The sequence below is a fragment of the Terrapene carolina genome, unplaced genomic scaffold (genome assembly GCF_002925995.2).
Source record: "Terrapene carolina triunguis isolate 2854851 unplaced genomic scaffold, T_m_triunguis-2.0 Scaffold192, whole genome shotgun sequence".
Taxonomy (NCBI): domain Eukaryota; kingdom Metazoa; phylum Chordata; order Testudines; family Emydidae; genus Terrapene; species Terrapene triunguis.
In genome coordinates this window covers 14109276-14130907 of record NW_020664543.1, presented here as the reverse complement: position 1 = coordinate 14130907, position 21632 = coordinate 14109276, and the positions used below count along the sequence as shown (strand labels likewise).

The 21632-nt window shown below is 47.4% G+C and overlaps 2 protein-coding genes across 3 annotated transcripts in view; one reads left to right on the top strand and one right to left on the bottom strand.

Moving 5' to 3' along the window:
* Nucleotides 1-2858, bottom strand: part of CDR2L (cerebellar degeneration related protein 2 like) — a 29401-nt gene extending 26543 nt beyond the window's left edge. Inside the window, exon 1 of the mRNA XM_024215209.2 lies at nucleotides 2350-2858. Within this exon, the coding sequence (XP_024070977.2) occupies nucleotides 2350-2428 (79 nt within the window). The 5' untranslated portion in view covers nucleotides 2429-2858. The remainder of the gene's footprint in view (nucleotides 1-2349) is intronic.
* Nucleotides 2859-11286: 8428 nt separating this feature from the next.
* The window catches only part of HID1 (HID1 domain containing), a 43034-nt gene continuing 32688 nt past the window's right edge, over nucleotides 11287-21632 (top strand). For both annotated transcript variants that reach the window (XM_026654521.2, XM_026654520.2), the window contains exon 1: nucleotides 11287-11415. In XM_026654521.2, coding sequence (XP_026510306.1) covers nucleotides 11350-11415 — 66 coding nt within the window. In that variant the 5' untranslated portion in view covers nucleotides 11287-11349. The remainder of the gene's footprint in view (nucleotides 11416-21632) is intronic.

Genomic DNA, 21632 nt, shown 5'->3' with positions numbered 1-21632 from the left:
TTGATGACACTGCTAAATCATGATAAAGTCCCAGCAACCAACGGGTTCATCCAAACCGCCTCCACTCTCCTGGTACTAGTTTGCCTTTCGCCCTCCCAGCCCTTGCCCAAATAAATGGTCTTGTAGAATATCCTTTTATCATCTCATTGTCTGCCAAGCACTGCCTTTTCTCTGTGACCCATGGGCCGTTGGCATTCTGATCCTCTTAGTAATGCATAATGCCTAATAATCTCACTCCGTCTTGAGTTATTCCCCCTCCACTCTGCCACCTCCTAAGAACTAACAGCACCATGACCGGCATGGTGTCATTGAAGATTTGACCATACATTATTAGGCTGTAACAAAAATGCTGTAATAGCAGTGTCCTTATTGAAGAGCTTTGTGCATCATGCAGATTAATTACTGTTGTAATTACCCTGTAGTACCATTTCATTGATTTCAATTAAGGGCTTCTCTGACTCCCCTTGCATAGGAGACTGCAAACCCTTTAAATGAACATTGTTTTCTTCCATCCCCTAAAAACTGAGGGCTGGATTCTGATCTAAGTTACGTGGGTGTAAGTCTGGAGTCAGTGGAGTTACTCTGGATTTACACCAGAGTGATGGAGATGTGAATCTGACCTGGTTTTAAGATACTTTTAGTGTTGTAAATGTTTTACATTAGAAATGCTGACTCATGAAACGGAGGCCGTTACAAGGCTAATATAAACAAGCCCCTCATTGTTCTAAGTTTCCTACATTAATTTTTTTTTTTTTTTTGGTTTGCATTTCTGTTCCATAGCAGGGCCTAGGGCCCTTAGGAGCTGTGGGAAGAAGCCCCCAACTAAGTGAATCCTGGATATTCAAGAACCCATAATATTTATTCAGTTGACTAGTCTGGGCCACCCAGGTCCCAGTTTAGTTCAGGCATCCTATCTTGTGAAACAGGTTCTGCTATCCAGCAATATTTCTCTTCCAGCAGCTGAGAAAGCAGAGTTGGAAATTGACTGGGAGGGCTCTGTCTTCATTGTTAATTCCTCAGCCCCTGCCCTTCAGTTGAAGTTGTGAAAACTTTAGATCACAACCCCATCTACTGTAGTTATGGCTGACTAGCAATACACATGCAGCTGGACAACCTTATCAACTATTTATTTACAGTTGACTGTTAACAACCCCAATCTATGCATATAACGCACACAAAAAATCACACTGGTGACCTTATTTTAGTGTCATTGATTTTCATTGAGCATAGACAGCCAGTTAAGTTAATTCATGGGCCTCTGGTCTGAAATGGGAGAGCAGTTTTTGCAGTCATTTATTTACTGAAGTTTGACTCAAAATATGATAAGCAAAAACAACACCCACCACCACCAAACACACAATGCCACGAACCACCCCCCTCCCCAGCCTTTAGGATGAACACTGTATGGAACAAATGCAAATGTTCAGGTGGAATTATGAACACAGACTGTTGCTTTAAAACAAAACTTCACAAGTGAATAGTCAGATTTTTTTTTTAAACTTTTGCTATTTCTCCCCCTCCCCAGTTCTTTGCTGCCTTTGAGGCAGATGGGTAAAATCTTCCAAAGTGCCTACAGGGCTAAGGAGCCTACGTCCTATTGCATGTAGCTCCTAAATCTTGCAGGAGCTTTTGGAAAATTTGCCATATGTCCTCGATTTGGGATAAGTCATTTCTGATTTTTGGTTGAACTGCCTCTCCTGACTCTCTCTAATTTAATCTAATCTATCTAAAGTTTAAACAGTCTATCTAGGTTTTTTAACTTTCTGGCCTGGATTCTGCCCTGGCCAATCTGACACCAGTATAACTCCACTGAAGTGCATGGAGTTCCACCAGATTGACATCAGTGTAACGGAGCAGTATTTCAGAGTAGCAGCCGCGTTAGTCTGTATCCGCAAAAAGAACAGGAGTACTTGTGGCACCTTAGAGACTAACACATTTATTTGAGCATAAGCTTTCGTGGCTACAGCCCACTTCTTCGGATGCATATGAAGAAGTGGGCTGTAGCCCACGAAAGCTTATGCTCAAATAAATGTGTTAGTCTCTAAGGAGCAGTATCTGACTCTCTCACTATATCCAGGGTTTGAAGTTTACAGTGGCTCTTCCCATGCACTATTAAATACCTGTGATGGTTGCATTTAGATTTCCATCCAGATGCTGGTATCTTACAGGCACCAGAGTTGATGGGATTTGAAAATAAGGAGGGGTGTGTGGGTGGTGGGGAGCAGACTATTTTCCTCCTAGAAAGAGGATTTGCTTCCCCCCTCATTATCCCCCCTGCAGCATGTCTGCACTCTGCACTTCCCAAAGGTCCTCCCCCTGGCTCGGATGTGGGTTCAAACCATTCCTTACCCTGCTCCAGGTCCTGCTGGTCGTACCAGGGCTCCTCTTCCTCACTTGGAAACTCCTCCATCCTGTCAGCGCTCAGCATTTAGCACCCGCAGCCCAGAAGGACACGCAGCATTAAAAACCAAACAAAAAAACCCTAGTGCCGTCAACCCACGAGAGGCTGGGAGCGTGAAGGGGGCTACTGCTGCAGCGAGAGCAGGGGTGGTTAAGGACTAACGGGGGCGGGGGGATCCACTCCAGTGCATCAAAGCTCTGCTGGCGGATGCGGGTAGGGACCGGGGGCCAGGCTGCAGGGCTGAGATTGGCCAGTATAGCCCGCTGATGCAGAGCTGAGGCTGGGACAATGCAGCTGTCCTGTGGACTGAGCTGCTACAGCTGGTACCAGGCTCCAAACGCTCTCTCTGCTCTTGCATCACCTTCTCTGTCCGTCTCCATCATCCATCTGCCCTTGTAAGGGGGAGACGAAGGGGCGGGGAGGGAGGGGGGTTTGAGACGTGGCAGGCGTCCTTTTCCTTCCCCCTGCTCCCAGTCCGACTGTCCGGAGGGGCGGTTTTGTATGGATTAACTAGGAGCCTGGAGACTGCAGGGGTGGTGGGTGGTTTTTTTTTTTTTTTTTTTGCACCGGGATATCTGAGTGATGCACAAAAGAAAGAGGAACCTTCCTAGGCAGCTAGTTCCTGTTTCTGCAGCTCGGTGGAGACCTCTAGCATGGTACTGCTGCATGTAAAGCCATGCAAAGGGCGGGGGGGGGGGGGCTCTCCCTTCCCTCTTCTTCCACCCCACACTTTAACCAGAGGAATTTCAGATGCATTTTAGCTAGGCGGATCTGAGGCGTGCAAGTCCCACCCACCCCTGCCTCCGAGATAGCCCGCGCAGGGGCTGCACCCGGAATGGTGCCAGGCAGGCGACGTAGGAATATGCACATTAGAGGGAGGGGGGGTTGGCTCCAGCTGTCCTCACGGATGTTGGTTTGCAGGCGGTGGGCTCGTGTTGCACGGAGAAAGGAAAAGCGTCATGATCATTTGGGCTGCTTTGCTCTGGTGGGGGATTCTCCCCAGCTGGAGAGAAGAGCGTTTCATTCAAAACTCTGTTGCTGTTGTGCATTCAGCAAGGAACATGCCCGGGATAGATCATGTGGCAGGAGCACTATCATGGCAGCTGTAAGACGTGGCAATAAGGAAGAGGTGTGCTAAGGATTTCTGCAGGGCAAGCTCTTCCCCGCAGAGACAGCACCAATTAGCCAGCGGAGGCAGCTGATAGCTGACCAGGCAAATTCCTTATAGTGGGCAAAAGTGCATGGTGATGTGAGCAGCGGTGGAGTGGTGTAACTTGCAGCCATTCGGGTGTGCAAGACCAGTGTAATACACACCCCAAGCGGGCAGACAGGGGCGTAGCTGGGAAACGGGGAAGGATGGTGGTGTTAAGGCACTGGATTGGCACTCAGGAGATTGGGACTCAGTTCCTGGCTCTGTCACAGACTTCCTGGGTGACTTTGAGTAGAGCCCTGCAAATCTGCAGGTAGCCACAGACCATGCTTGCAGATCGCATGCGGATACAAATTTTGTACCCACGCAGGGCTCTAACTTTGGGCAAGTCACTGGGTGCCTCAGTTCCCCTTCTGTAAATTGGGCAGAAGAATAGTTCCTTCCTCCCATCCTTTGTCTATTTAGACTGTGCACTCTGTAGGGCACAGAATGTGTGTATGTACAGTGCCTAATACGATGGGACTCCAGGCTCCATTAGGGTCTGTAGGTCACTCTTAATAATAATAACTGAGGCCACACATTTGTAGCTTCTGTAGGCTGAGCCCACTGCACAGACCAGGGTTTTTTTGCATTCCTTCATTTCCCCACAATCTGCCTGTGTGCCGCCTCCCCGTCCTCTTGTATTTCAGAGACTCCCTCATGCCAGGGGCTATGTGTGTGTCCCCATCCCCCACTTTCCTCCATGTCCCCTTTGTCCCCTTATGCCTCACATTTCTCTTTCCACCCATACCAGGGTACCCCATTCCCCACCCCACCCGGGGTTCTGTGATCTCCCCATTCCTCCACATACTATGGGTTCTCTGTGCCCTCATTCCCTCCATTTCAGGGGTACCTATTCTCCACCATGCTGTGGGATTCTGTGTGCTCCCCCATTCCCCCATGCTCTCCTCCCCATACCAGGGTCCCCATATTCCCCATATGAGGGGCTTTGTGTGCATCCCCTTCTACCTCATATCAGAGTCCTCCATTCTCTGCCCCACCCTGTGCCAGGGGATCTCTGAGCCCCCCATTCCCCCACCATTATTATTTCTCTCCTTGCTGTCTGGGGGATAAATCATTCAGGGTGTCAACATGTTAAACTCTATTGCGAGGATGGGCAGAGATGAGATGTGCTACTGTTATGCTGGAAAGTGTTAATTGGGGCCATCAACCCGTTCTTTAATCTATAGACAATTGCAGAGGTGCTTGAAGCTATGGCTTGGCTAAGCAGATAGCAGGAGCATTATGTGTCCCCTGTATGCTGCCTACCAGTTTTCTGATTTTCCCCCCAAATCAGTGGGATTCTGCCCAACAATGCCTAGAACATTCCCTGAAATTCTGGAATTGATTGAATCCTGTGTCCAAAAGTTATTGTATTACATCCAGACAGAGAAATGCCCTCAGGTTGAGTGAGGTCTCCAATCCTCAGCCAACTTTTTTTAAAATTATTATTATTATTAACAGCAAGCTGGAAGCGGTAAACAAACTCCCACCCCAAATCCACACACCCCTGACTTTCATACATTCCCCCATTAGTTACTTTTCCAGCTCTGCACCTTGTCCACCTCCTCAGCATGTGAGTGACCCTCATTTTGCACACCCACTGAATGAGAAATCAGTGCAAATTATACTCCTTTATCACTTGCACACACTTCCTCCCAAACCATCACATATGACTTTGCTGCATTTGCTGCGCTCACTTACCTCAGGGCTCAGGATTCTTATTTTCTGTAGATTTCTGTTGCTTTCCTTTCACTCTCTAGCTCTCTGAAGTTTGTGCAGATCACTGAAAAGCAGGCCAGACACTGCCCACCAGGCCTGCTCTAGTCTGGATCAGCTGCTTCTAGAATGATCAAATACAATGCAATCAGGTTCACCTAGTACAGCCAGGGGCAGTGTTCTCCATCCTGCCTTACAGTCTTGAAGTACTGCAAGCTGCTGGAGGAGAAGCAGGAGGGAAATTGGGGAGAAAGTCACCTCTCCCTTTGATGTCCCGGAAGAGACAGCCAACTAGGAAGTGGCCAAGTCTGCAAAGAGCCCCCAAAGCAATCAGCTGTTTGTGCTTACAGTCTGCCCTTATGAGTTAGAGGAGACCTGGGTAAGCTCTTTGGGGTAGGGACCATCTTTTTGTTCTGTGTCCAGCACCTAGCACAATGGGGTCCTGGTCCATGACTGAGTCTCCTAGGTGCTAAAATAATAATAATTGGCAATGCCAGTCTCTGGGCTGGGAGTTAGTTATTGAGCTGGCTGAGCCTAAGGTGAGGAAGTGCCTTGTCTTGCTCAAGATCAATCCCTTGCTCCTGTTAAGGAATAGCATTGATAAGCTCTGAAGGGAAGTTAATCCAGTCCTCCTTGGCTAAGCAGATAGTGGTTGTGAAACAAGGCCTCAAGAGTGGAGGGAATTTAATCCAGAAAAAAATGAGGAGCCATAGAGGCCTGACTGGGAATCAGGGAAGGGAACAGGAAGAGGTCTCACCGACATGTAGGTGGGTATGTGAAAAGCTGCGTGTTTTGATACCTGCAATTGAGCTCAGGGGGCCAAACTCATCCCTGGCAGAAGTGGATGCATTTGCACTGATGTCAGTAGAACTGAGCCTAACCTATCAGTTAATTTGTCCCAAGATGTATAGCGCTGCCCCGTCTCTGTCATCCCTGAGCACACTGCAAGACTCACTACCAAAGATGCCAATTGGTTGATATAGTGAAGTGTTTGGAGGAAGTACTGCCGCCTGTGTGGTAGAACTTCCTAGATCTATATCAGACCACAGCAATCCCCCCCTGCCCCTTCCCTGCCCACACACAACGGCGGAGAGTTGTCTGCAGAATCATACAAATGTAGGGCTGGAAGGGACCTCGAGAAGTCATGAAGTCCAGCCCCCTGCGCTGAGGCAGGACCAAGTAAATCTAGACCATCCCTGACAGGTGTTTGTCCAACCTGTTTTTAAAAACCTCCATTGATGCAGATTCCACAACCTCCTATTCCAGAGCTAAACTACCTTTATAGTTAGAATTTTTCCCTAATGTCCAACCTAAATCTCCCTTGCTGCAGATTAAGCCCATTACTTCTTGCTCTGCCTTCAATGGACATGGAGAACAGTTGATCACTGTCCTCTTTATAATAGCCCTTAATGTATTTGAAGACAGTTATTAGGTCCTCTCAGTCTTCTTTTCTCAAGAAATGCCCATTTTAAAAAATCTTTCCTTATAGGTCAGGTTTTCTAAACCTTTTGTCATTTTTGTAGCTCTTCTCTGGACTCTCTCCATTTTGTCCACATCTTTTTTTAAAGTGTGGCACCCAGAATTGGACACCACACTCCAGCTGAGGCCTCACCAGTGCCAAGTAGAGCATGGAAATTACCTCCCTTGTCTTGGATGCAACACTCCTGTTAATACACCCCAGAGTGATATTGGTCTTTCTCACAACTGCATCACATTGTTGGCTCATATTCAATGTGTGATCTACTATAACCCCCAGATCCTTTTCAGCAGTGCTACCACCTAGCCAGTTATTCCCCATTTTGTAGCTGTGCATTTGATTTTTCTTTCCTACGTGAAGTACTTTGCACTTGTTGTTATTTAATTTCATCTTGTTGATTTTTGACCAATTCTCCAATTTGTCGAGATTGTTTTCAATTCTAATCCTAACCTCCAAAGTGCTTCCAAAACCCCTCCCATCCTGATGTCATCTGCAATTTTTATAAGCCTACTCTCCACTCCATTATCCAAGTCATTAAGGAAAATATTGAACAGTACCAGACCCTGGACTGATCTCTGTGGGACCCCACTAGCTATGTCTTCCCAGTTTGACAGTGAACCATTGATAACTACTCTTTGAAGATGGTCTTTCAAACAGTTGTGCACCCACCTTAGAATTATATTATCTAGACCACATTTCCCTAGTTTGCTTATGAAAATGTCATGTGGGACTGTGTCAAAACCCTTATTAAAATCAAGATATATCATGACTAATGCTTCCCTTCATCCACTAGGCCAGTAACGAATGAACGAAAGAAGTTAGGTTGGTTTGGCATGATTTGTTCTTGTCAAATCTGAGCTGGCTGTTCCTTATAACCTTATTATCCTCCAGGTACTTACACTTGATTGTTTAATAATTTGTTCCATTATCCTACCAGATACTGAAGATAGGCTGACTGGGAGTGTTTAATTTGTACTGGAAGACGTGCCAGGGCTCAAGCAATTTTTTTACTTTCATAATTGCTGCAGCAAGCCCAGAGGTGGTGGGGCTATGAGCTGCCAAGCCTAGAGATGCCAGGCTCAGCCCTGGCACAAATTAAGCTGACTGGTCTATAATTCCCTGGGTCCCTCTTTGTTCTCTGTTTTAAAGACAGGTACCATGTTTGCCCTTCTCCAGCCATCTGGGACCTCACCCGTCCTCCATGAGTTCTCAAAGATAATTGCTAGTGGTTCTGAGATTGTTTCAGGACAGTGTATGTGTTCCCGGAAGAACAGCGGACATTGTGCATTCCTAAATGCTGTGATATGTATCAGAAGACTCTGGTCAATCCACGAGCAGCACTGACTGGCTCCAGAGAGGCTCTCTACTAGAAGATGGGTGGTCACAATTCAGAGGGCCTCGTGGTCCATGGTGGAAAAGGGAAATGAAGGAGGGAGGGATAAGCAATTTCTTCCCTATTTCCTCCCACAGCCTCAAAAAAATCAGTAGCCAATTTGTAAGTCTCCTTCCTTCCTTTAATCAAGCTGCAGATGAGGATCAAGGATTGTCTTTCAATCCTGGGGGATTGTTAGAGTCTCCTGCATTGTTGAGTTAATCTGATGGGTCTGACATCCATGCCCGGGACTCAGGTGATCCTGCACTCCAGCTCCTTTCCACAGGCAGTTTAATGAACAAATTAAAAAATCTTATCTATGAAAAATAATCGCATGTGAAAAAGATTCTGCTCCCAGCTACAAATCATCCTCATCTATCTATACAGTGTGGCCATTCTGAATGTGTGAATGATTGGATGCAAACTCCTAGATCATTAGAAGGGGATGGTCATGCCATGTGACTCTGGGAAGGTAATTTCCTCTAGATTTACACTGAGGTCTCAGATCTGATCTATGTCCTTGATGTGACAAGGTAGTGAGGCTTTCTAGACAGGTAATATGCAGGCAAAATGACCATAGAATTATGCCAGCTGAGGATCTGTCCACTATTTTGTTTTGTAAGTTTGGTAAACTTTTATTATTTTACAAGAATGAACTCATTTAATTGATCTAAGTCTTTAAAATGCAATTTACTTCCACCAGAGAGAGACACTTCTAGGCCAAGGAGCACTAGAAAGTACAAAACACATTGACAATAGATTTAAAGACAATTGTAAATGTAAAAATATATTCCCCTTTGCCAACTTAAAAACCTACTGTCCTCTACCAGGTGCTTGGTACCTCAGTTCAGAGCACACTTTGAACTGCTCAGTTCCTTAAACCCTTCCTTAAACCCTGATCTCGGAAAGAGCCAGTGACTTCAATGGTGCTCCGCATGCATGGAGCTCATTGCAAAGCAGTCTTTTACTTAATCAAAACTTTCTTTGAAATCAATGGAATGAAAACAGAGTGAGGCCCTTAGGATTTGGGCCTCAGTTAAGGTAGGAGAAAAGCAGGTTCTCTTTTTCTTTCTGCCAACCCTGCTTCCCCTTCCATCTTCCTGCTGGATCTTCTGTACAATTCACAATCCTATTCCACACAAATGTTATTGCCTCTTGGACGTGAAGGATTTCATGACAAATGGTGGCAAGATGGTACTGTTGATAAAGTTTGGGCCTGAGACCAGCTAAGCATGAGGCATGAAAGGAGAAACACAAAGACATATGGAAATGAGAGGGATAGGACGATGAGGTGAGGGGGCAAAGGAAATGGAGGGAGAAGAGGCTACAATGAAGGTGAAGAAATGCTGGGCTGCTGGCCTACCAGAGGCGCGAGGAAGAGCAAGGAGATGAGAGATTCAGGCTGTGTCTGTTAGCATGAAAAAATGTCCTTGGAGATGAAAGCAAAGAGAAGGGAAGATAAGATACAGGACGCAACCAAGGGAGAGGGAAGAATGACAGATAAAGCAGGTGAAGGCAAAGAAGGAATGATGGAAAAAGCAGGAAGGGGAAAAAGAGAGATGAAAAGAAGCAGGAGATCAAATGAAGCAGGGAAAAGGCCAGGTGAGGAAGAGGGAAGGGGTGTAACAGAGAAGAGGAAGGTGACACAGGGAGATGGAAAAGGAATGATATAATAGGGAAAGGAGATGGAAAAGGGTGCTGGGAAATTGAGAGGAGGAGAAATGAAAAGGGAGGGAGAGAGCAACAGAAGGGGAAAAAGATTGAGAGAGGAGGGGATGAAAGGGAGGGAGGAGACGAGAAGGAGGAAAGACTGTGAAGGAGGGAGAAGAAAGTGTGGAGGTGGAACTGGCAGGGATGTAAAAGACAGAGGAGGAAGGATGATTACAGAGTGGAGGATCAGTTAGCAGTAAAAGGAGGAGAAGGGACGATGGGTAAGATAGGGACTTTGAGGGTACATGTAGGAGAGGAGAAAGGTTGAGAGAAGACTCGGCTGTGGGAGAGAGGAGATGGGAAAAAAACTGGAATGGAGAAGAAGATTGGGTGGCAACAGATATAGGAGTGAAGGCTGTGTGCGGGGGGAGAAAGGGATGGTGAAAAACCAGCAGTGATGAAAGAATGGGAAGGGGCGGGCAGGGATGGGAGAGGAAGAAGGGCTGTATGTGGCAGCAGGGACGGAGGGTTGGGGAGTAGGAGGGGCAGTATGTGTCTGGGAGGGAAGGAGGGCTGAAGGGAAAGAGGAGGAGGGGCTGTGTGCTGTGGCAGGGGGGAGGGAAGGAAGGAGGGATGAAGGGAAGGGGCGAGAAGGAGGGGCTGTGTGTGGAGTGGGGAAGGAGGATGAAGGGAAGGGGGAGGAGGAGGGGCTGTGTGTGGAGGGGCGAAGGAGGGAGGAGGGCAGGGATAGGAAAGGAGGAGGAGGGGCTGTGTGTGGCAGCAGGGAAGGAGGGATGGGGAGGAGGAGGGGCTGTATGTGTCTGGGAGAGAAGGAGGGATGAAGGGAAGGGGAGAGAAGGAGGGGCTGTGTGTGGAGGGGGAAGGAGGATGAAGGGAAGGGGGAGGAGGGAGGGATGAAAGGAAGGAGGAGGGGCTGTGTGTGGCTGGGAGGGATGAAGGGGAGGTGGAGGGGGGAAGGAGAGGAAGAGGGACTGGGAGGGATGAAGGGGAGGAAGAGGGGCTGTGTGTGGCTGGGAGGAAAGGAGGGATGAAGGGGAGGTGGAGGGGCTGTGTGTGGCTGGGGGGGAAGGAGGGATGAAAGGGGGAAGGAGAGGAAGAGGGGCTGGGAGGAATGAAGGGGAGGAAGAGGGTGTGTGTGTGGCTGCCTGGGAGGGAAAGAAGGATGAAGGGGAGGAGGAGGAGGGGCTGTGTGTGGAGGGGGAAGGAGCGGCTGTGGGCGTGTGGCAGGCGGGAGGGAAGGAGGGATGAAGGAAAGGAGGGGCTGTGGCAGGAGGGAGGGAGGGAGGGATGACGGGAGGAGAGGGAGGGCCGGCAGGAGCATCTGCGAGGCTGGGTTTGACAGGCGGGGAGCGCCGCGGCAGCAGGTGAGGGACGGGGGCATGGAGGCAGCGTAGGGAGAGGAGGAGGAGGGCGGCGAACGGCGCTGACGGAGGGGAGGAGACGGCCCTGCCCGCCGCAGGGACTCGCCGGGAGGAGGGGAGCGGAGCCGGATCCGGGCTCGGGCAGGTCCGGCCGGGAGGATGGGCAACGCCGACTCCAAGCTCAACTTCAGGAAGGCGGTGATCCAGCTCACCACCAAGACCCAGGTGAGCGGCCGGGCCGGGCCGGGCCGGGCCGAACGGAGCGGGGTCAGGTGTCCCGGGGAACCCGGGCCGGGGCGTGCCTGGAGATCCAGGCCGGGGGGCGGCTCATCCGGCCCCTCTCCCCTAGCGCCTGGGCGGGGGAGGCACCGGGAGAAGCGGCCGCAGCGATCTCCGTGTCAGCTGGGAAAATAGGGGGGTCGGGGCCGCCCTGATCCGTGTGGGAGCCGCCTGGCCAGGGGGGCAGCTGAGGACCAGGCGGGTGGAGGGTCATTAAGGGAGGCCCCTGTGAGGTAGCTGGGGGGTGAGGTCAGGCTGGGGGGTTGGTTTAGGGGAGGAGGCCCTTGGGGGGCTGGTTGGGACCCCGAGGCTCCTGGGTGTTGGGGTGGCTAATGGGGGCGGCCCCTGGCGGGTGTTGGTTTCCGGGGAGATTCCTAGGAGGTTCCTCTGTGTATTTCCCGGATCCCCTGGAAGGAGGTAACCCTGCCCTTTAATAACAGCTGCTGGGTTTCCTCAGAGCCCTGCATGGTGGCACCCCTCCTCCCTATGCCTTTAAATAGCACCCGCCAGAAGGAAAGCCAGTTGGGTGTTCCCAGATTCTAAAGCTGTCCCCCTTTGGGGCTTAGACTGGCAAGGGTGGGGGTTAAGGCAGGATCCTTGGGGACTGGGCCTTGCAGGTAGAGGGGGCCTGGCTGGAGCAGAGGGTAGCAGGGGGCAGTGCCAAGGAAGCCACTGCCCATGTGCCTGAGCCATTCCCATCACACACCTTTCACAATATCCCTACATCTGTGCAACCCTGCCCGGCAGCCTGGATAAATAATATGAATTTTATAACCTCCCCTAGTGCTTCTCCCCATAATAACTGCCTTCCAGGCACAGGTGAGAGTGACTGTAGGTGTAACAGCTGTTGGATGTCAGCACCATCTCACACACAGAGCCAGTTAGCTTGCAGTACTGCTTATGGACAGAGGTGGAGAGTAGTAGTGCCATGGGATCTTTAACTTGAACCTGGGCAAGCATGAAAACCTGAGTAAGGGGAAATTCTCTGTGGGAGAAAGGCACATTCACCAATTCACTGCTCCTTGCTATGCTGTGTAGTTAGAGTGTCTCCATTTTCTGAAGATTAGGATTGGAATTTGGGACCTGTGGTTTTAATGTATTGGTGCTAATCTACAGCCCTGCTGCTTCATATCTGCCGACTTGTAACAGCTGGGGGATTCTAGTTCTGAGGTCCTAGTAACTATAGTTAGAACCAGGCTGTACAAGTTTCCCTATATTGCTCTGTTAATACATTTCAGTCCTGACCACCAGTAGCCCATACTATTCCACTGCTGAGCCTTCCCTCTGTTGAGATTGGCAATTATGTGCTAAATTGTGTGATGACTTTGTGACATGGATTAACATCCAGTCAGGACTCAATTTTAGCTGTGATGAAATCTGTATATGAACTCATATCTTTAGTTGTTAGATGCATTTATTAAAATAAGGGAAATCGATGCTAATCAAATCTTATGCTTCAGGGCACCAGGTCATCATCATAGAGTCAGTAAGGATTTTCACCCTATGCAACATTGCACAATTACATAGGTGCATTATGGTTTTCTTCATTGTCCTCTGATGCATCAGGCTTTGGCTACTGCCAGAGGCAGGTTACTAAGCATGGTGGACCAATTTTCTGATCTGATAAGGCAGGTTCTGTCTTCTTAAGGCATTCAGCTTCTCAAGGGTTTAAATCAACAGAGGATTCCCCCACTTTTTCTCATGTCTATGCATTTTCATATAGCCCCTTTAGGAGAATCCTGTCTGTTGGACAGGAGGTAGCTGAATGAAACTGATGTAGCTGGTGTGATTGTTGTTAGTTTCATTCTAATACTGACACACTGCTGGGGAAGAGCTAAGAGCCACTTGTATCAGAGGAGGATCACACCTGTGATGCTTCAGTAGGTGCTGTGTCTCCGTAGCTTTAAGGGGGAGAAGGAAGTAAAACAAAAATCAGAAGTGTATATTCTAAGGAAGGTGGCTGCCCGGCGAAGTAGCAGCTCTGGATCTTAGTTTGGGACTGAGCTGAAGTCTTCTTTTCTGAGGACAGCAGATAATGGGAGTCTAATGGAGGCAGCCCACGTTACTCTTTGGACTCTAGCATTTCTGAGCTACAAAGGAGGGCTGCCACCCTGAAGGATCTCTGATGGCAGGGGGATGATGGATCCTCTAAGACTAATTGGAGGTGGTAGTGGAAGGAAAGGTGACTGGAGGAGAAGAGAAACGAGGGAAGGGTGGGGGAAGAGAAAGACTTATTAATAAAGGGGTGCAGAGTAAAGGGAAACATAGGGGTATAGGGACAAAGATTTGGTTTGGGGAATGAATAACAGAGAGAATAGCTTCATGGGAGTGCTAATACAGTCATAGATGCCAAATCTGTACAATTTTGGATTCTCCGTCCACCATTTGAAAGTGTGTTTGTAGAAGGAGAGATTAAAAATGAATGAAACCCTTGCCCCTCCATCACCTAATCTTGTCATGTCTGGAGCTTACAAAGAAAGCTCTAAGCATGGCAATCACCTGTACTGCAGGCCCAGAAGGCTGTGTGGGCTCCTCTGGTTTGTTGACATATGTAGTGAGATAAAGTTCACGGTGACACTGAATAAAACAAAGCCAATCTATGTTCTTGGCTGGATTTGCTAGAGGTGTTTGTAGAAATGTAGGTGAGACGTATGCCATGCGGAAAAGAGGGTGGGGTAGTGAAACGCCCATATTTACATACCTGAGAAGGGCACTGGTGTTTGCAAGCGCCATACACAACGCTGGGCTTTCTTGCAATCTTCTGACCCTATAGAGGCAACGATCTTCGTTTAACCTCCCAGTCCACTGAGTTGCTGGAATTAAAAACAAAATGTTGGTTTGGTTTGGATAGTTTTCCCCACAGGTATTTACCCAAACTAAGTAATGCTCTCTCAGCAACATATCTACTCTTTCTACTTTCTCTTCTAACACTGGGCAGCAGGACAAATGGAAGTTTACATTTCATTAAATCACTGGTAACTTAAAACCTTTAGCTGAGCAAGCAGGAAAGCACAATTGTGGTTTTCGAAGGCTTTGATAGCAGGAAATGGTCCAGCTAAGAACAATGTTCAGTCACTGGTTAAAAAGAGTCCAGATTTGGCCCAAGTTTAGATTTTTGTAAAAACAAGCTCTTCTAAACTGGAAACATTTCCATTCATTATAATTAACTTCCCATGGAGTCAGTTTTTTAAAAATCAACAAATAAACATTTCCTTTCAACCCAAACAATGTGGGGTCCAGAACCTGAAAGTGAAATTGACTGTAAACAAAAATGAAGTTGACTTAATCAATTTTAATGGCAAGAAAAATGCTAAAAGCCAATAAAAGCACAAAGGGTGAAAAGTACATTGGATTTTCAAAGTGCTTTCAGTTCTAATTATATAAATTAGTGGTAGTCACATAGGAAAGATATTTTGTTTATAATGCAGGCATACCTGCATTATAATCAGATCTGTCCCCTGAGCTGTTTGGATAATTGGAATTTATCTAGATATGATTTTTAAGTTGTTAATGCCCATTTAATAATACTACTTGTGCCTTTCATCTGAGGATCTTGGGATGCTTTACCATCATGAATGAAGTATCCTCCCCTTTCCCTGCCCCCGCAACACTTGTGTTACTTAGATGATATTTTACAAATGGATACTGTGAAGCACAGAGTGGTTGCGACCTGCCAGGGTATCACAACAAGTCAGTTGCAGAGCTGGGAATCAAACCTAGGAGTGCTTTAATCATTAGACAAATTAACTCTCCCTCTCCCTAAATAGATTAGTAATAAAATCGTCTTTAAAGTTTCAGGAAGTGACCAGTCGATAATATAAAATTCATGACCTTCTGACATTTTCTTGTCATGTTTTAATGCCATACACATAACTGTTTTTAAAGAGACGAGAAGGAGCAAATGGGAAAAAAAAACATTCGAGTCTTTCTCACACTGGTGTGCATCTGCCATATCTTGATAAGGTGTTAATCTGAGCCTGATAAGATAATGCCTTGTGTCTAAAGAGAGATCAGTTTAGTAATCTATTAACCTGGTTCTGAACATTTCCAAGCAACTCCGTCTTGGCTTCATCAAAAGAAAATCTTGAATGCATGGGTTAGCCTTTCATCTGTCAGGTGCACCTGTGCTTTTAGGACTATATATTTTATACAGCTGGTGTTTATCCCGAGGTTTCTCTATGTCCCTGCCAAAGTTCCATGACACCCCATTCCTCCTCCTCAAGAGCCTGTATTATGGCCACCATTCTTCTGGGAGTGGAGAACTGGTAAAGGGCTTGCTATGGAATTTCTCCATGCTGTTTGATTGTTGACTGAAGGGGGCACTGTTGTGAAGCTTAAGGTGCTCTTCCCCCCCACACTTGCCCCCCAAAATGAATGTGCAGCCTCTGGCCTGGGCAGCTAAAATCAAAGTGGGCTCTCTTACTTGGGAGATTTAGCACTAGGTCCATCCATAGACCTGTTTTAACCTTGTGTGTGCACCCTGGGTATTCGTTGTCACAAATTAACCATCGGGCTGTCCAGGCTACAGCAGGGGTGGATGGGGTCTCTGGAGCCCTTTTTCATGGAGCTCAATTAGGTGCTCCAGGGTGACTTTAATAGTCTTCACATTGCAGTTCTCCTTCATTTAATCTCTATGGGGTTGCATAGACTGTCCTCTCTTCGGTGTTTTTGTGGGTATGAGAGGAGAGGGTGGTGTCTACCCTTAGCATAAACAAGGCAAGTTACTTCTTAGGGCCCTGGATTTTTGATATCCCCTGTATCCCCATCATGTCATGGCCTTATCTATCTTTTTGACAGTGGGATTGATGGGGGAGACTGCTCATGGACTAATTCCCTTCAACCCACCTCTGGACTTGAGGGGGGTGGTCAATTATTATGATTTATTTTATTATTTGTATGTCTGTTGCACTAAGGAGCCCCAGTCATGGGAGAGGACCCCACTGTGCTAGGTGCTGGACAAACACAGAACAAAACCATGGTCCCTATCCCAAAAAAGTTTATAATCTAAATAGACTGGATATTTGCAGGGGTGAGAGAGGAGACAGTGGACAAGAGACAACAGGTGGATACAGAAGTCAAGCAAGTGGCTGACTGAGCTTTCAGAGTACCCTCTGTAAGGGCTTGTCTACCCAGGGATACTCAGGGAAATTAATCTGAATTGAATTTAAAGTAGATTAGTTAAACTGCATTAAACCCCTGTGTGGACACACACATTCAGAGTTAAATTTGTGAATTAAACTAAACCAGATTAAGGCCATTTTAATTCTGAATGAGTGTCCACACAAAAAGCATCTTAACGAAGCCACGTTAAATTCACATCTTTAGTTAGCAAGCCCTAAATTTCTGCCTTACTTCTTGCAAATTGTAAGGCCAGTCCTGAGCTAAGCTGAATGGATTCTTGGGGACAAACATTTTATTTAAAGGAATAACCCCCCAGCAGTGCTGAGTACTGGCATTTGGGATAAGATGGTAAATATTGACTGTGACTGAGGTCATGTATGACGGTGTCTGAGTGACAGCAAATTAGTATGTTAGCCAGATCAACACAATGATGACAATAACAGATGAGTGGGGCAGTACCCCAGGGCTTTCCTGTTTATAGGCCATTATTCGCGCAGCTCTATTCTTCTGTTTCCTGTGACATGTCTTGTTTGTACAGGGATCATTTTCAGAGCTGTGATTCTGTGTTTGATAACTGGCAAGATCACTGACATCCAAGCTGCTTCCTCTTTGAATTCCCGCAATAAAAAAAAACCAAACCCAAACTTTTAATGCAAAACTAAGCCTGAGAAATAAGACAGAAAACATGCAGGAAACTTTCAATTAAGGTGCCTGGTATAATTGATGCTCTAACCCTGTGCATTCATTTCCCCTTTCCCTCTCGCCACACCCTTCGTAATCACATTCACCCTCTGTATCTGTGTTGGAGATAGGAATCCTTTCCACCCCACCCCCATGTGCCGCATCAGCCTTAACTCTGCCCACTGTACTCTCAACAACCACTTCAGGCTCCAGCAACCCTCTCTTTAGCACTTTACCCTGGAAAGCTCAGCTCAGACAGCCGCATATTTGTTCTGTTGGCTGTCTCCTTTTAGAGAATCGCAGCAGGGGCAGCCTGTGTATTGACTTCAGGCCTTTTCTGTCCGGATGACCTAAGGTTGTGCTCTCAGAGAATAGACCTGGCTGTTAGTCCTGTAATACTAGGTTTTTGCTGCAATGTGACCCCACTGATAATCGCCTGCTGCTCTTTGTCTCCCAGGAGCAACACAGCTCCTTTGCAATGTGTTGGAGGCAAGTCTGGCTCTCTGTTGTTTGGTGCACGCTACCATGCTGTGTTACTGTTCGGGACCAAGAATGGCTTGATTGTTTTGAGCTGTGTGCTCGTTCTGAAGAGTTAAGGCTGCTGAAGTTTATAGCAGCGCCAATGGGGATGCTGAGCCTTGTGAAGCAGGACTGCCCAAATATCCTTTTATGAAGGCCCCGTGTGCATACACAGGCCACCTTTGTGAGCCTAGCTGCAATGGTATTTGTTACTACATTCTGTGCCTAAATGTTTCTAATCAGGATTTCAGATGCTCATGACAGGTGAGTGAAGCAGCTTTCTGATCCTCCTCACCTCCCGACTTTAGAAACCAGATAGCAGGACACCTGGTGAACTCAATCACAGTTTGGGCCAATTGCTATTTAATCCCCCCTGAGACTCTGCGTGAGAAAACCGAAGTCTTTGTAAAGATCCAGTAGCGCTCTGTCAAGGGGATGAGCATACATATATTGAGGAGTATTTGGAGGGAAGGCCCCTAAGAAAAAGCCAGGGGCTGCAGGAAATGGTGTTAATGACTCAGTAAAGTGAACTCTTTCTCCTGAGTCAGTATTGAACCAACGTCCCAGGATTGTACTAGTGAGTGCTATGGTGCTGGTGCCACCTGTTTTGAGGTGATGTAAAATTGACCTCTTGTGATCACGAAGGAACCAGGAAATGGTGTGTTAATGTAACCCATTGGGCACGTTACCATTAGTGCTTTGATCAAAATTTCAGCTGCTATTCCGCCTCCATAAGTTTCCCTTGTAGTTTCAGTTGAATATGTTATTTTTCACTTCCTGTCTTAAACTGATCTGCACTATTGTTGTGCACTGTAAAACAGCAGCTGTGTGCCACCCCAGAGACGGCTGCATTTCAGTGCTAGATGAAGTGATTATATAGTTTGGAAAAGGTTTGGGATCCTTCTGCATGGAAGGTGCTATAGAAGTGTAAGATATTATGTGTGTTACACAATTAGGGCTAGAGATATTCAAGAGTTCAGGGCCAGAATTTCAAGTGCTCAGCTCCCTTTTAGGCATGTAAATAAGGCTCAGATTTCTGCACCCAGCAGCTCCCACTGAGACACTTGTGGGCAAATTTTCAAAACAGCGCAGCACCCACTGTGCACCTAATGAGCTGAGTTTTTTTGCAGATCTGGCCCTAAACTCACGAGCATTTACAGCGATCTCCTATGGGAGGCAGCATGCTGGATTCTTTGGAAAAATCCCTTGAAAGGGGTCTGATGGGGACTTGCTGGGCTGCCCATTTGGTAAAATGAAAAGGGTTTCCGTACTAGAGCAGTCAGTCACCTGTGTCTAAGCACCTTCTTTCCTAGGCTTGAGAGAGCCTGGGGGATTCATTTCATGGCTGGCAAGAGCAAGACAAGGGTAGTGATAATAGGAAGGTTCTTGGCATCAGTGTGTTAAGGAACAAAACCACAATGAAATGAACCTGCTCTACCAGTTTTGGCTCAGCCCGCCTGCTCCTCTTGCTTTCTGGCCTTTGGGTTTTAATGACACATCACCTGTACAGAGCTCTTAAGTGCCTCTGAGGTTAGGGCTGCTAGTTCAAAAGGTGCTCCCTCCTCGTATCTGGCTAGAAGAGTGTGAAACTGAGTGCTTCCCTCTGTCTCAGTGTCAGAGCTGTGAAGAAGGCAGCCTCTAATTGAGGATCCTTGCATGCACTTAGAAGCTTGTTGCAAAGGCGGACAAATGAACAAAAGAATTGTAGCAGATGTTGGGAAAATGTTTTAAATTAAACTCACGTTAATCTCTCCCCCCTGCACTCCCAACACAATGGAACCACTCACTGCACGTAACAAGCATGGTTAGGCAAGAGCTGTTGTTTGTCTTTGAGTTTTTATTACGTCAATTGCATGAGGCACCAGGCACCCTCTATTCCTAACCTAAGGGTGAGGAATGTTTAGCCAACCTGGCGTTCTGACTGACTGAGCACTCCTTAGTGTGTTTTAATGCTGGAAATTCCCCGTGGGTTCTGGTGATCCAGTAATATTGTACACTTGCATAGCATCTCCTGTTCAAGGAGCTCCCAATGCTTTACAACCTCACAACACTCACTTGTCCAGCAAGGGGCAGAAAAACGTATATTATCTTAATTTGACAGATGGGGAAACTGAAGCCCATTGGTTAAGTGTGTTGCTTCAAGTCACACAGTAAGTTGGTAGCAAAGCCAGGCATAGAATCTTAGAAATGTAGGAGTGTAAGGGGCCTCAAGAGGTCATCTAGTCTAGTGCATTCACCCACACTGAGGCAGGATTAAGTTATACCTAGAGCAGGACATAGACCCCAGGAGTCCTGACTTCCAGGACATAGACCCCAGGAGTCCTGACAGTATCAGAATTCTAGTACTGAGTTCTTATGTCCATTGGCTGCAACCACTCACATGCCTCTTATGGCTGGCTTTTGGGCACTTTTAAATGAGATGTTCCCATTTCTTTTTCATAGTGTGGATCATGTCTTGAGAGAGGCGGTGTCTCATGATATCACTGTTCCAATCTCCTGTCCCATGGACCATCTCCAATCTCAGTTGTCATCACATAACATCTTTGCGGCAACATTGGCAGCCGCTTACGTGGAAGAATAACATTAGCAAAGTGGTCAGTGTAATTTCAGCTTCTCTAATGTGACTTAGAAGCTGGGGGCGAGAACAAGAGCGACTACCATGGACCAGCCACCTCTCTACGGACCACAGCAAGTGCTCTGCAGTGGTCCATGGAGCAGTTTGAAAACTGCTGCTTTGCACCAAATAGAAACATGCTTCCCCAGATGGAGGTTCAGCAGTGAGGACTCTGTGTCAGAGAAAAATCTAGGTTCTGATCGTGCAATTGGATCCACATGGACAGATCCAGGCACCTTCATGGAGCTCCGTAGACTTTGGTGTGTTTCCACGGGTCCATGTGGTTCCAGTTGTAGGATCCAGGGCCTTTGTGTGCATTGGTCATGATCGTCACAGTTTTATCAAAGACTAACCCTGAATGGGGAGCAGGTCTGGGTGGGAGCCATCCATGGAGCCTCAAAACAACGGTGATGGTGCCATGTCAGGCAACAGGTACAACTGACTTATTTTTGGCTCATTTATTTGAATCTTTCTGTTGGGGTGTGGAGAGGTGGATATTTTTTTTTAAAGAATATTTTTAACCAAGTAAACCTTGACCAACCTTTTTCACACTGCGCAGTATAAATACACAAGTAGGTGAACATCGCATTTGTATTTAAACCTTGGAAGCATTGTTGAATTGGATGATCACTCCCAGGCCATGGGTTAGTTAAGGATGCCTGCACTTGTGGCGAGGTGTCTCTGCAGTGAGTGGCAGGCAGGGCCGGCTCCAGCATTTCTGCCTCCCCAAGCAAAAAAAAAAGCAGCGATCGCGATCGGCGGCGGCAATTGGAAAAAAAAAGTCACGATCGGCGGCGGCAGTTCAGCAGCAGGTCCTTCGCTCCTAGAGGGAGTGAGGGACCTGCCGCCCCCGAATTGCTGCAGGTGCCGCCCCTCTCCCTTGGCCGCCCCAAGCACCTGCTTGTTAAGCTGGTGCCTGGAGCCGGCCCTGGTGGCAGGGCTTCTGAGTGCTGAGCGATGTTTGGGTTTGAGGTGAATGAAATGTAGAGCCCTTTCTGAGCTCTTCAGAGCTCTGTGCTCACTTGCTTCCGATGCTCAGAAGAGTCCTGTGTAACAGTGGCACCTTCTTGCTCTACATATAATGTCTGCTCCCTGCAGGCCCAACCCTTCCACAGCTTGGTGAGTTCCTACAGACAAGACCTTGCACTGATTGCAGTGGGAAGGGCTGCACATCTGGGCCATGTCTCTCTGGTTCTCTATTGAAAAACACGGCAGTTGTTTCACTGTT